The 13,583-nt window shown below is 48.4% G+C and overlaps 9 protein-coding genes across 9 annotated transcripts; 2 read left to right on the top strand and 7 right to left on the bottom strand.

The window, feature by feature from the left end:
* Positions 1-1,178: 1,178 nt before the first annotated feature.
* On the bottom strand, positions 1,179-1,715 carry COCCADRAFT_22070 (uncharacterized protein; the record flags this gene model as incomplete). Its single annotated transcript, XM_007708967.1, has 1 exon — positions 1,179-1,715. The coding sequence occupies one exon, from the start codon at positions 1,713-1,715 to the stop codon at positions 1,179-1,181; it is 537 nt and encodes a 178-aa protein (XP_007707157.1).
* A 106-nt stretch (positions 1,716-1,821) lies between these two features.
* On the bottom strand, positions 1,822-2,091 carry COCCADRAFT_82727 (uncharacterized protein; the record flags this gene model as incomplete). Its single annotated transcript, XM_007709042.1, has 1 exon — positions 1,822-2,091. A coding segment is annotated over one exon (270 nt), but the record flags the coding sequence as incomplete, so codon positions are not given.
* An 11-nt stretch (positions 2,092-2,102) lies between these two features.
* Positions 2,103-2,501, bottom strand: COCCADRAFT_754 (uncharacterized protein; the record flags this gene model as incomplete). Its single annotated transcript, XM_007708941.1, has 1 exon — positions 2,103-2,501. The coding sequence occupies one exon, from the start codon at positions 2,499-2,501 to the stop codon at positions 2,103-2,105; it is 399 nt and encodes a 132-aa protein (XP_007707131.1).
* Positions 2,502-2,621: 120 nt separating this feature from the next.
* COCCADRAFT_32405 (uncharacterized protein) lies at positions 2,622-3,336 on the bottom strand (the record flags this gene model as incomplete). Its single annotated transcript, XM_007708997.1, has 3 exons — positions 2,622-2,654; positions 2,691-2,737; positions 2,871-3,336. 3 exons carry the CDS (start codon positions 3,334-3,336, stop codon positions 2,622-2,624), a joined length of 546 nt encoding a protein of 181 aa, XP_007707187.1.
* Positions 3,337-3,965: 629 nt separating this feature from the next.
* On the bottom strand, positions 3,966-4,584 carry COCCADRAFT_32404 (uncharacterized protein; the record flags this gene model as incomplete). Its single annotated transcript, XM_007708996.1, has 2 exons — positions 3,966-4,064; positions 4,117-4,584. 2 exons carry the CDS (start codon positions 4,582-4,584, stop codon positions 3,966-3,968), a joined length of 567 nt encoding a protein of 188 aa, XP_007707186.1.
* A 563-nt stretch (positions 4,585-5,147) lies between these two features.
* On the bottom strand, positions 5,148-6,197 carry COCCADRAFT_32403 (uncharacterized protein; the record flags this gene model as incomplete). The annotated part of the gene is made up of 3 exons (XM_007708995.1): positions 5,148-5,713; positions 5,797-6,123; positions 6,176-6,197. 3 exons carry the CDS (start codon positions 6,195-6,197, stop codon positions 5,148-5,150), a joined length of 915 nt encoding a protein of 304 aa, XP_007707185.1.
* Positions 6,198-6,605: 408 nt separating this feature from the next.
* COCCADRAFT_750 (uncharacterized protein) lies at positions 6,606-7,716 on the top strand (the record flags this gene model as incomplete). The annotated part of the gene is made up of 3 exons (XM_007708940.1): positions 6,606-6,635; positions 6,720-7,044; positions 7,094-7,716. The coding sequence occupies 3 exons, from the start codon at positions 6,606-6,608 to the stop codon at positions 7,714-7,716; spliced, it is 978 nt and encodes a 325-aa protein (XP_007707130.1).
* Positions 7,717-8,104: 388 nt separating this feature from the next.
* On the bottom strand, positions 8,105-9,213 carry COCCADRAFT_32401 (glycoside hydrolase family 10 protein; the record flags this gene model as incomplete). The annotated part of the gene is made up of 2 exons (XM_007708994.1): positions 8,105-9,101; positions 9,155-9,213. The coding sequence occupies 2 exons, from the start codon at positions 9,211-9,213 to the stop codon at positions 8,105-8,107; spliced, it is 1,056 nt and encodes a 351-aa protein (XP_007707184.1).
* A 2,917-nt stretch (positions 9,214-12,130) lies between these two features.
* On the top strand, positions 12,131-13,468 carry COCCADRAFT_32400 (uncharacterized protein; the record flags this gene model as incomplete). The annotated part of the gene is made up of 1 exon (XM_007708993.1): positions 12,131-13,468. The coding sequence occupies one exon, from the start codon at positions 12,131-12,133 to the stop codon at positions 13,466-13,468; it is 1,338 nt and encodes a 445-aa protein (XP_007707183.1).
* Between the last annotated feature and the right edge of the window lie 115 nt (positions 13,469-13,583).

Raw genomic sequence — 13,583 nt, 5'->3', positions numbered from 1 at the left:
AACGGGATCCAAGAATTGTCTTGCCTTAGCAGATGTCTTTTATAGTGAGGCTAGGTGCTGGGTCTCCCTTATGAAAGGAGATGAATTGAGTCTACCATGCAACAGGAGATGAGTATACCTTGTAAAAAGGAGATGAGTCTACTTATCTTGTGAAATGAGATGAGTATTCACAAAGTATGTTTTGATGCCTGTTCGATAGAATAAGCAATTTCCCAGAACCTGGGGAGCTGGGGGAGGGATGCATTCGGCGATGCAGCAGAACATTGTGGTACGGGTGAGCTCCCCTAGGCAACGCAGAAGTAATGCATGTCTTGCGTACAGACCATGCTACATTGGGAAGAGACGCGTCGCTGTCCAACACATCAACATCTTGCAGCTGTCTCAACACCAAATCCATGGGTTTTCAGCTTTCCATACCACATACGGCCAAAGTGTAACGGTATACAGAGTTCGTGGTACGTCACGTGACGAGCTGACGAGCTTAGGGCCTGTTCGGTTCCGGCTCGTTTTCCGTTTGGCCATACCTAACCCAGGCTCCGTCAGAAAAGTCGGAGACGAAAATGGAGATGGCATCGTGTTCGGTACAACGGGTGTCTGGGCGCCATCGTGTCGACGGAGCTCCACTCTGTTAGCCCAGCGCTAATACAAGAAGCCGTATGTCGTGCAGTTTTAACGCATGGCTTTCCGTCTTTCAGCCAAGAGATGCTCTGTTTTCTAGCTAGTAATAGGAGTCAAGACCACCAGTGAGATTTTAAAACTCCGTTTAGCCATGTGGCCAGGCCTCTCCGTTTTCTGTCCCAATCTGGATATACACAGCTGCAACGCTAACCGGTATTTACTGATCTAAAATGGTGGGTAAATGGAGACAGATAACAGAGTGAGTACCGGAGCTGAGGTCAGAGAAAAAGGGGACTTACGGTGGTTGGTGGACGCAAGCCTAAGCGCCAGGGTTGGTGATTTCAACAACACTAGATGTAAAGATCAACACGATCTCGTAATAAGAGCAAGACGACCTGTGGGACTAGAAATGCAACCTACTACCTACCTCGGGATTTAGGAAAAGAGGCCATGGCATTGGCTGATCTTTTCGTACTAGGTTCTTCGCTTTATGAATTTTCAACCGGTTCATGTCCGTAGCGTAGCACTATCATAATATACAACATAAAACCCACACTAATCTAGTCCCCTTTAGTTAACCTCCAACCATTTTGCTGGGGTCTCAAACTTATTTCCAAATCCTTCGCACAAGTCAGCATCTCGCTCTTTCTAGTCATTGTTCCGCATTGCTGGCGAATCGCTTCATCCAACCCTCCAAAGAGCACTGCCAAACTCGAAGATTTCCACGTCCTTTTTCCATACTTGGCCTCACTACGGTGTATCTTCCAGACCGTAATTGCAAGGAAAATGCACGTCATGGCCACGATGCAAGCTGGGAAAGCGACCCAGCCCCACCGCACTTGTACGCACGTGTCAGTCTGCACCGCGTCGCCTTGGACAAAACCGAACTTCTCGCTCCTCTTCGAGCCGAATAGTCGAATGGAAGCTGACATTGATCTCGTCAATCGCGCCGTGAAGGCTTCGACTGAGTCCAGATTCGCGGTACCATTTCGGTAAAGATTCTTGGTCCAAAGCTCACCGTAGGAAGCGCTTGGGCTTTGAGGACCGTATGCTAGGACGAGTGATTTTTTATCAAATTGATCTTTGAGGAAGTACATGATCGCCCTTTCAGTGGATTGGTCCATAACCCATACTCAGTCTTCTGGATACCATTGGAACTCATTAGGGACGTCGAGGTATCTTCCATCGATCCATAGAGTGTTATTAAAGACTGGGACTGGAGTCTTTGAAGAGTACATCGAACTGTATGTGCATGGCTCCCAAGCACCATTGCGCAAAGTTTTCGTAGATATGTATGTGAAGGGAAAATTGACGGAGCCTGGTGAGTTGGGACCCGATAGGGGTTCTGCCGACAAAACAGTCTCTTGCAAATTGGATAGCTCGATGCTTGATTCGATAGTTTGAATAGACGGCCATATATGGCATTCTGCGGCAAAAGGATGGGTAATGTTTTTGAAAGAGGCATCTACGGTATTGTAGTGCGCCTAGTCCACAGTGAGGGTAAGAACAGTGAAGCTAAAGAAGGTTGACTCTTCGGCGCCCGAAGACCAGTATTCTGGGAATCGAAGTTTTTTATGGACAATCGACGTGGTCCGAAGTGCTTCAAAATCAGCTCTAACTCCCGTCGAGAAATTACCCAATCTGGGTATATAGTACACTGAAGACTGCTGAAAACGCCTCGTCTCATTCGTAACATCAACGCAGGATGACTGCATAGCAAGGGTTTGGAAATTTGCGTTTGACCCGGGTGCCGATGGGAAAGTACAATTACCAGTAGAGCACTCATACCCAGTAAGGCTCTGCTCACTGGGGAGGCCAATATAAATCGACGCGGCAATGTCAGAGTCGAGGACCTCTCCACCTCCACCAGTATGGGTTGACATCTTTGTCATGTTCGTTGCGCGGAGTATGCGCGCTACTGAGCTTGTGGAGACTTTGTGACAAGATATTGGGCGAAGAATTCGCTGAGTGAATGGATCGATAGCGAATGCGAGAATTGTGATTCAGGCCCCGAAGGCAGCTAGATGACTGTAACACTTATTAGTAAGATCCATCATTAGCTCACCACCTACATACCGACTTTGTAAGCGGAATACAAGTAGTAGAGATCCTAGGGTTCCTCTGCTGGCAAGGTTAAATTTCTCGAAGCCAGTTAGTGGCTTGATATCAGAGAACCATTGCCATTTTAGCTAGCTTATCCCTGTCCACACGTATATGAGTAAACCGAAAAATTTGCCTTTCCAGGTGCGTACCTTCGGCGACTGGTAGAAGAATTGAAGCCTTGATCGCCGCAGCGAGTATAGCGACTAATGCGTTGATGGAGATGTGGAGCGGCAGGTTCGTCCAGACGGAGCCGTCAAAATAGCGGAGGACCGATATGAGGCATATCAACGCAATGACAGCCACAGCGCAACTAAGTGCTTCAGAGATCCAGCTGTCAGCCCAGGAGATAGCAAGTTTCTTCAAGAGAGCATGAACCGAATCGTTCCATTTGGTTTGGTTTTTAGCCGTCAAACCCGCTGTATACTTTCGATTTCGATTGGATCCTGGATCTATCTCCACTACTGACTGTACATTTTGCTCGACTTTCGTATGAAGCTTGTAGCCCGAAATCTCGATAGATTCTTCATACCATACTTGAGTACCGTCGTCTGGTGTCTCTGCTGCTTGTGAAAGGCTTCCAAAAGATCCCTGGGTTGGGGACTCTTTGGGGGGCATTGTTCACGATGATTTGGCACAAGGCTGAGTGTGTAGAATGTGTCAAGAATGCGTTGTTCCAGAACGCTACTGCTGCATGCTATTTCTATTTGTAATCCAGTGTACAGCCCCCAACCTACAAATATAGGTCAAGATGCGCTCGCTTACAGCGTTATCGCACAGTATAACGCCCTCGTGGCGCTTTGCCACCGGCTGAATCCACTACAAATGATAAGTGGGCTATCCAACTATCCTTAACTTTACCTGCTGCGATGTGAGACACACATGGTAATAAGCCACTTAGACACGAAGAATTCAGAACATCACTCTAGCGTAAGAGCTTCATTCTGGGAAGACATCAACTCGTTCCATAGCATTTGCAGATTCCTATGCCAGCTCATGGCCGAGATTTTTGCTATATTGTTCATGAACACGTGTAGTATCTACTTTTTTTGAACAGACGCGTCGGACTAAGATGATGTTGATTGGCATATAAGGAAGCATACCCATTGCTTTGCAGATGCTCTAAGAATTCATTTTGTATTGGTACATGGCATGTTGAATTACAATTATGAAGCCGTACAACTTTACACTCGACGAACTTGTCAGTGTCAGCTGTGGCAATCGTGATCGCGTCGTATGATAACTGCTCATCTCCGAGAAAGAACATCCTGTGCACCGTCCTTCACTCTCTGTGCAGCATTGGCGACGCTGTCCTTGCTAAGGCCGAAATGCGAGCCGAGACGTTCCTGCAATTATATTAGTATCCTGGTGCTGTTCAAGTCACAATGAAGAGCTTACCTGCTCAGCCCCCATACCGCTGCCAGCCATCAATTTGGCCCTCTGTCGACCATCGTAGCCCAGGCCATACCAGCTAGCATTCTTCTCTCCATTGGCGACCACGCTGCCTGCTGCCTGGACGGCCTTTACGGCATCGAAGCTGTGCAGCGCGGGACTAAAGTGCGCGTTGTACCTGTCCTGCTCAGCACCATCACCCTGGTACTTGGCAGCCTCTTTGATAGCCCTGTAGCCCCGGTCGCCAATGCTGAGATGCGAGGCATAGCGGTCTTGTTCTGCACCCGAGCCGGCGGCATTGGCTGCGTTCTGGAGCTTATCAAGGCCCCGGTCGACACCGCGTTTGATGGCATCCGAGGAAAAGTGCTGGGCGTATCGGTCTTGCTCGGCACCAGAACCTGACTTTGTTGTGACGTCCGGGTTGACAGGATGCGTAGCCAGAACAGACTTCTCGTCGGAGCTAAACCAACCCATTGTGAAGTAAATTGAGATGAAGTGGGATGAATCAAAGGTTGTAGAGGTGGTAGTTGTCAATTGAGAGCTGAAATTGAGATTGCAAAGTAATGAGAAGGAAGTGGACAAGAAAAAAGTCGTGTTATGTAGTATGGGGAGCTTCAGTTGCGGAACGATGACGTAGGAACTAGCAAACTAGCGCGCATATCCTTGTCGCGTCCCTGATTGTCGCGGGGGACTCACCACCAAGGTTCCGTGCCTCTGGAATGCGCATGCATTAGCACGTGATATAATTGATTTAACATCTTGTCGTACAGTTCCTTTTTGACTTCTATTCTGGACTTGCAACTTGATGCTCGAATCTACAGATGAGGTTTACATTATTCATCTGTTTAGTTGTAGCGCTGGCACAGTAACCACAGGTATGAGGTCATATGTAGCCTAACCATATCTGTACATGCCACCATATTCTTTCTGCTACTAACTAGCTCCGGACAATAAGAGAGAAACGAGGAGATTGCTAGCAGAATCAGTTCGACAAACATGTGGTAACTTTAGACCCTTCCATACGACTAGCAGATAGCCTATTCACAATACGTCTTAGCTATCATGATGATTTCGTTCGCACTTTTACCTGGGCACTTCCGATCGTAAGCCTTTGCCTCTCTAAACTGAGCGTTGAAGTTGTTCGCTGCGACAAAGGAGCGAACTGCGGTGTCCATGCTCTCCAGTAGGCTAGCCTTGTCTACCTGGTATGCTTCCTCGTCTAGATCGATAATCTCGGCGATCTTCTTGTGACCAACCGCCCACTTTGTGATCGCTTGATCGAGGTTGCCAGCCGCGAGCATTCCTACCCTGTAACTAAGGCCATCCATACCTTGAATTTTGCTCGCCTTGTCGAGGAGATATTTGAAGTAACCGAGTTCATAGACTCTTGCGACAACTGCCATGTGCATGTTCTCATAATCTCTCCATTTCCATAACGCTCTGCGGATTCCGTATTGTGCACCGGTAATGTCAATGATCCACTGCGTTTTCGTCTTCTCGGACCTGATGCGAAGAATTGCATGCCTGTAATTTGGCCAGTTCGCATTCGTGCCGGCACCCTCACGGGAGATGGTTACCTTTTGACTAATCAACCGAAGAAATACTTCAAGTTCCTCAATTTCAACCGGAATTCCCATCAAAGGGTTGTTAGTGAAGCGCCGTAAAAACTTGATGAAGGCCAACTACCTTCAGTAAGGGCTTTGATGAGGCCATGTAGGTGTGCCTGTGGCTCGTCGCAATGCATAGCAACGAGCGCTGCTTCACGAACATTTTGGGATGTTGCCATATGTGCAGGAAAATTGCTGAAGTGACTGCTGCTCTTTGTCTTATCTGCCCAGTGGATCTCCAGACCGTCAGGTACCTGGTCAATTCTCACCACAGGGATGTCCCAAGTCGTTTCGCGGAAGTTGAGGTAAGCTTGCCGAGCGATTTCGGCGATTCGGGTAAGGGCTTTCTCCAGTTGGGCGTCCTTGCATGCGTTCTTGTGATTTGGCCTATCATTCTTCTGGCACACTTGGCCACAGTAGTAAAGTGAGTAGGTATCTGATTTGCAACCGCCACACACATCGGAAGCTGTTTTTTTGCATGCAGCACAGATCCCTTGCGGTTCGGGAGGCATTCTGGAGTCAGTGGAATGGAAAGGGAAATAATCAGAGACGATGTTGTGGCTTCACTAGGATATCTAGGTAGAGGGAGAAACTCTATAGTAGAGTGGAATGCGTTTCTATCTTGTTCCGTGAAAGCAAACTTGAATGCGATATGGAGGGAAACGTTGGGTGAAGATGGATTGACTGTACATTGAGCAAACGTGGTGCTATCTGCTCATTCACCTTCACTTTCATATTTGCCTACACAAAACGAAACAGACACACACACACACACACATATATATATATATATATATTGTTCTGATATAAAGCCTCTCCCACTACCCGCATCTCATCGTGGACTCACAACATCGTCACTGATCTATTCCCCATTCCACTGACGCCAAAATGGCTCCCGCGCCTCAGAAAATCTGCGTTGTTTGTGGCGATCCAGCTACCTCGAAGTGCCCCGACTGCAAGTCAAATACATACTCACGCTAATACTGCGGGAAAACGTGTCAGGAGACGGATTGGCCGGCGCACAAGAAAGGATGCAGGGACTTCCGTAATCGGCGCCTGGAGAAGAAGCTTGAGCGGATCACCGACATCTTGCAGCAAGTTTACTACATCTTCCGCAAAAACACCTGGGACGTCCCTGTGGCGGCGATCATGGTCCGTGGTGATTGTGTGGAAATCCATCCGAGCCTTTCCCAAGAACCGAGTTTTTTCTCCAAATTTCCTGATCATCTTCCCATGAGCGAGCAGACAAGGAATGCAATCATTTCTGCCTTTAGCTGCAACGATCCACTGGCATACTTCAAGGATATGATAAGCGCTTCGCTTGAAGGTAAGTTGACTACCATTTTCGAAGTCCCATACTAACACAAAGCCCAAAGGAATGGATGTCAAAGTCGAAGAGTGCAAAGCCACTCTCGGCAAGATTACACAAAAGGTTGTCTTTCGGACTAGCGGCGAACAACCTGTAGATTGCTCGGCGTTTGCTCATGAAATTCTCCGCATCACCGTGCCTGGGAAGCGGTGGATCATCGATATCACTGGTGCACAATTTGGAATTCACAAAACGCTGTGGGCCTGGGAAGACTACAAGAACAAACATCATGCGAAAATGGGCATGATATACAAGCTTGGTACGAATGAAATATTGGTCAAGGCTTTGAGCAACGTTGAGGGTCTTCACGGCATGCGGCATACGATAAAAGAGATGGCAGCCGGCACTCTCAACACAGCAATCAAGGAATGGACTGGTAGCCACCACTCCATTGCAGCCATGATTCTCAAGAATGATGATGAATACGAAGCGACAAAGCTTAGCTTTCTGAGCAGTATGGACGTCGCAGTTCGTTCCTTTGTTGCGGCAAACAGATTCGAGACTGAGATCCGAAAGGCCTTGGAATACGAGCTGAGCAACCCAGGTATGAGCGATAAGATGATTAATACTGTCGCCGATGTATTTACCTTGAGCCTTTTCATTGGGTCGCGTGGTCGGAACAGCCGATAGTCACAATGGTTGGAGCTACAGAGATATCTGATCTCAATCACTACCCACGCTACAAACTGCCGGTACTTGTTTCAACTTTTCAATCTGGTTACTGAGGGGATATTATGGAAAGGGAAACGGCTGGATATTGGCGGAAAGGTCAGAATGCATACGGTAAGCCAGGTCACATGGAGTTTAACAAGGAGAAATTCAATCCACTGGCACAGCTTCAATAGTGCTCATGTATTCACACGAACCAAGATGGTAGTTCAAATATACCATAACCAAAATACAAAACATCACATGATCAATGATTTGAAGTGAAATGTCCATTCCACGTTATCAACGTGGCCATCATAAAAATATTTCATATGTATCTACAAAAGAATCCCCAAAACCATTGACAAATCTAGTGCTTCTTGGCCTTGATACCCTTCAAGAAACCAGCATAGGCAGGCTTCTTGTTGTAAGACTCATCCCAGAGGAGGGCAGCACCCTCACCAGCAAAAACACCAGGGATCCAAGAGTACTGATCGGAAATACCCCAGACAGTCATACCAACACACTGCTTAACAGCAAGGCAGGACTTTGCAACGCGCTCGAAAGCATCGGCTTGGACCTGAAGCTTCTCGGGGGTGGCAGGGGTGTTCATGCGGAGATCGATCTCGGTGTAGACGACCTTGACGCCGAGGTTGGCGGTGGCGCGGAGGGCAGCTTCGAGAGTGGCTTGGTCAGGGGCAGCGCCGGGGGCGGTGGGGGTGGGCTCGCTGGCGAGATGGGCCTGGTAGCCGACGCCGTCGATGCGGATGCCGTAGGACTTGATGAGCTTGACGATGCGGGCAGCACCCTGGGTCTTGTTGCCGTTGTACTCGAGGTTGTAATCGTTGTAGTAGAGCTGGGCCTTGCCGCGGTACTTGTTGGCGAAGCGGAAGGCAATGGGTAGGAAGGCCTCGCCGATGGTGTTGTACCACACGGACTCGCGGTAGGTGCCGTCTTCGTTGAGGGCCTCGTTGACGACGTCCCAGCGGGTGCAGACGCTCTTGTAGCGCGTCATGACGGTCTTGATGTGGTTCTCCATGATGTCAATCAGGGTCTTGTTGTCAAAACCGCCGCCGGAGACCCAGACGGGGAGCTGGGAGTGCCAGACAAGGGTGTGGCAGTGGACCTCGAGGTTGTTCTTCCTCGCGTATGCGGCATAGCGGTCGGCATCCGCAAAGGTGAAGTTGTTGCGAGATGGCTCGACGGACTCCCACTTCATGCTGTTCTCAGGCGTGAAGGAGTTGAAGTCGGCCTTCATGATCTCGTCTTCCCGGCTGGAATTCCTGAGGGTCAGGGCAGTGCCAATGAACTCCCTTCCGGCCTTCTCCATGGCCTTGTAAAGGCTGTCACTGGGGCCAGGACGAACACTGAGGGTGATGTAAGTGAACCTGTTCGTGACTAGATGTGCGATGTTACTTACGGGCCGGCAACAGCAGAGCTGGCAAGAGCCAAGCTGGCGAGGATGCTAGAGAGATGCATGGTGTCTGATGCTGAGACTCGTTATGATTAGAGCTGTCTGCCACAGTACATTCAAAATACAGATGATGTTCCTATATATATAGCATTCGACGGTTATTCTAAAATTCTAGCGTCTCCGCGTTTAATCAATCCATCCGCCCCGGCGGTGCGTCTTCACGCCAACTTGGTAGTTTAACCGGGTCCTGGGCTCTCGCGTCTGCATATCTTCTAGGGACGTTCTTGGAATCTACCCCGTAGCGCCAAGTGCTAGCGGTTTGTGGAGATTCTCCAGACTAGTCGACAAATCAGCCGGCTTGGACCTCGGGAGCACAGGGCCAAGCTCCCGCTTCTGGGGTAGACTGTTTGGACGCCTGAATGAAGTGGACATTCCTGGGGTATAGTCTGAACACGTGAAATGCAGGTCCCACTCGCTTGAGAGGAGTGCATGCAGAACGGGCTGCAGTGAACGTCGAAGCTGGCCGGTTAATAGGATGTTTCCTGACTCCATTGCCTACCCTTTCATCCGGTAGTACTCATGTATCTCATGATATTGATTGTAGTCGTGGTGGCAAACGAGTAAGTAGAGAACGTGTTTTTGCTGGGGATTGATCGCCAACCGTTCCAAGCATGATCAACATGCATAACAATCTATCATGCAGTTGGCATGCATCAAATTGACACGTCCGATTCCCCGGCTTACCAGATTGGATTTCATACCGTGTCTCTTTCACACTCCCCTCGCCACCATAGTGATTATCGGTTGACTTCACATCATGTCCATGACGACAGGAACATCTGCGTGTGTTGGACGCGGTTGCGAAGCCACCATCGGTTTCCCGCTAGTAATTTAGCGTGCATTGCAGCAGTTCTAGCTCTAACCGCCAATCACAGCCACCCGCAATTACCCATTTAACCGAAAGGGCGACGCCGCGCGAAGCTGGGCGTCCTTAATAAATCCAACGTCGCTGCAATCACCGCACTCAAAAAGGAATACATGGTAAGATTTCCGTGGCGAGAAGACCATAGCCAGTATCGATAGCGTTGAGGCTTTTTGCCATCGACTTCGACATCACCCGGGACTTTGTTGTTGTACACAATGCCCTCTGCTAGTCCTTGCCGCACGACTTTCCTCATAGGACCTAGTGATCACCGCTTGGCCGTCTCACTCCCCTATGCGAGAAATTTGACTTCAAATTCTAGCGGAATGCCCCAGAATCTTCACAAGTCTGTCCTTGACAGCTTGGTCAGTTATTCATCTCTCAGTACCAACGGTTGGCAACGCATATTTTGTTTGCTCGATCCTCCCACCCGTTGATCTCGCTTTGCGCTTTCCATAGCCAAGCATATTGTATGCTTCACCCGGTTTGACTCTCACCGATATGGTTCATGGGAACGATGCATTCACATGGGAGGATTTTGTAGAGGCAAAGACACCTGCCATCTCAACGCCAGCCTTGACCTAGCATCATCGCATCACACGATACAATGTACACTTTCTCAGGCAATGAGCACCTCTCTACGATTGGCAGGCAAATAGGATGGTATCTGTGGAACATGTTTCTTTCGAACAATGTGTTCAATAACTGATGCCTCGCTAAAAACCATATACTTAAAGTTCGACTCCACTATCCACGTGTTTACGGTACATATAGATCCCAGTCGTTCCGAGCAATGTTGTTCATTCAAGTTGGTAGGAAAATATCTTGATTAAACGACTTGCCAACATTGGAAATGGGTATCCCGTCATCAAAGCGGTATCCTTTTCAAGTGTAAACAAAGTCAGAGAACATCAAAAACAGAGCTACGAAACGATCTTCTAACCTCGTTGACGGTTCATAATCTTGCATCCCACAATGTCTTTGAAAGACTATGTGGAAAGGTCTGTATCAATCAGGTCAACGAGGAAGACTGAAAATTCTTTGATGAAAGTATATGCTTCAGCCCAAGGAAAACAGTATGCGATATCAAGTCATCGTGGCAGCTTGAGAACAGATGGATATTACCAAAATACTCAAGTGAATATGCAAGACTGATATGCAGTCTGGAAGCAAGTGCTGTTGCGTCATTACCTTCCTTTTCGTGCTGTAATCTAACATTCTTCCTACTTACTTTGCAATACTTATTGTGAAAGATGCAACTCCTTGTATCTCCTAATGCGATGTACCCAGAATTTGGGTCGTTCCTGTGAGCACTAGATGTCTCAAGCAATTATTTCCACATGAGACAGGAAGATTTAGTAAGAATTCGGAAACAGTGTCTGATACAAACCGCTCTTTATTTGCTTTTATTTGCTACACTTCTATGGCATTGTATTCTGCCCAAACGCCATAGGCTTTGCAATCACACTTGCCACACCAATGACAATATATTCCAAATCATATATCAAAGTATCCAAACATACCCAAATATAAGTTTACCGGTTTATATTATTAACACCTTGATTATGGGCGTTGCCTAATCTTTACAAGTGGTGAGAGGCGATGTTCATGCACGTGACATTGTCTTGGCACAGCGTTCACCTGCATCCAGCAATGTAACCGGATTGGGCACGCCAAGGGCGCGCGCACGGCCACCCGCCAGACGATCAGTCCGTACCGTTTCATCTGGACTCCCAGTATCTTCAACCACAGTGTCAATATACAATGCGCAATCCTGGAACGATTGAAAAGTCGCAATCGACAACAACCTATGTCAGCGCTCACATTGTCAAGCCACAATGAGCTCCCCTGTACCCATTCAGATAGTGCGACGCCCTGGATTTATACCGGTCCCCCGCCTTTGCTACGATGGTAATCCAGACCAGTCCACAGGATCAACTGCAACCTCTCTTTCCGGGAAAAAATCAAACCGGGAAAGCTCTTTCGACCCGACACGCACCTTTAATCACGACAGGCGCCATCAGCACATACAACAACATCGTCCGAATCTGAAAAAAGATATGACTACCTATTACTGTTATGGAAAAGACGGCAAAGTCACTGCTACCCATCTCAATCCAAATGCCCCAGCATTCACACGTGGCATCCAAGGAGCCACCTCAGACCAGCAACATGGAGACATTGTTGGAGCCTATCTCGCACACCGTGCAATGACTTACCCCGCACCAAATTCAGAAGAAACACATCAGCATGGGAGCACCCCATATCAGTCATGGGGCCAGCCACTCGACAACAGCGCTATATCAGAACTCATGGAGCCAAGCCACTGGTCCAGCGACGAATATGAGTCATCTAGCTATCCAACCAGTTCACAAGCTGAGTCTATGAGTACTCTGGGTTACGCTGGATGGGCTTCCCACTCAGGTATAGCTCATCCCTATCCAAATCCGGAAGACATTCGTCATATGCACACATTGCACAGCCTATTGCCATATCTGCAACCCGAGAGAAAGTTGAACGCACTACACGGACCGGCAGTCGATATCATTGAGCAGGATACTGGAGTCGTGCTTGCCTATCAAGTTCCCAAGAAGCTACTGGTTTTGTTTATTGGTCGGAGGGTTGTCAACAAGTACATCCGAACGGTACAACGCCAAGACGGCAAGAGCTCGAGCGAACCGCCAACCTACCAGGAAATGAGCCTACCTCGTGGGGTAAGCAGCAAGGCCGGAATGAGGGTGTTGATTGCCTGGATGGCAAGGGCTTGCCAGTACCACACCATGGCTACGATGGAACAGATTCGCATTCCCAGGAAGACGTTTGTCGCATGTTCATTGGCTCAAACTATGGAGCTTCTCGGCCTTCACAAGGATGCTCTTCGGGTTGACAATTTCATCGCACAGACGCATTTTGTCCGCCCAATCTTCGCAGTCGAGTTGGAGGCCTTGTGGAACTGCCTTGGTGAAGAAAATCGATACGTCTACGCGGCTATCCGGGTTGTCGGTAATAGATTGCAAACGCATGAAAGCAACGATTCAAAAGCCGTTCCAGGCATTGATACTGACATGTACGTTACGCTGAAAAGGTATCCACAACTGGAAGCCCGTGTGCGCGATCCGGAGCTGAATGAGCGGTATCACCCACACTTCAGCACGAATTGGACAAAGAACTTGGGAAGTAGTGTGCGAAACAAGACGACGAATAGTTCTCAGGGTGGACATGATACTGGCAACCACTGGTCACAGGAGGACGTCAACAAGAGCCATACAACAGATATCAAAGATACGACACACAATCTCGGGAGCTTGAGTATCGTCTCGGATAACTCGAAGCTCTCGGTAGCTTATGCGGAGAGCGATATCATGCCACATGATGGCAGCACCCCAACCCAATGGTAAAACAGCGGCTGGTACGGCTTGAGGCATGCCCTTTTCCTCTTCATCAAATTTATACGAATTTTCTTTTGGGGTTGTATGAAAGCGTTTTGTTTATCTCAATGCATCATCATGGGCG

Source organism: Bipolaris zeicola, assembly GCF_000523435.1.
Source record: "Bipolaris zeicola 26-R-13 unplaced genomic scaffold scaffold_5, whole genome shotgun sequence".
Lineage (NCBI taxonomy): Eukaryota > Fungi > Ascomycota > Dothideomycetes > Pleosporales > Pleosporaceae > Bipolaris > Bipolaris zeicola.
This window is presented reverse-complemented; position numbering and strand designations above follow the sequence as displayed.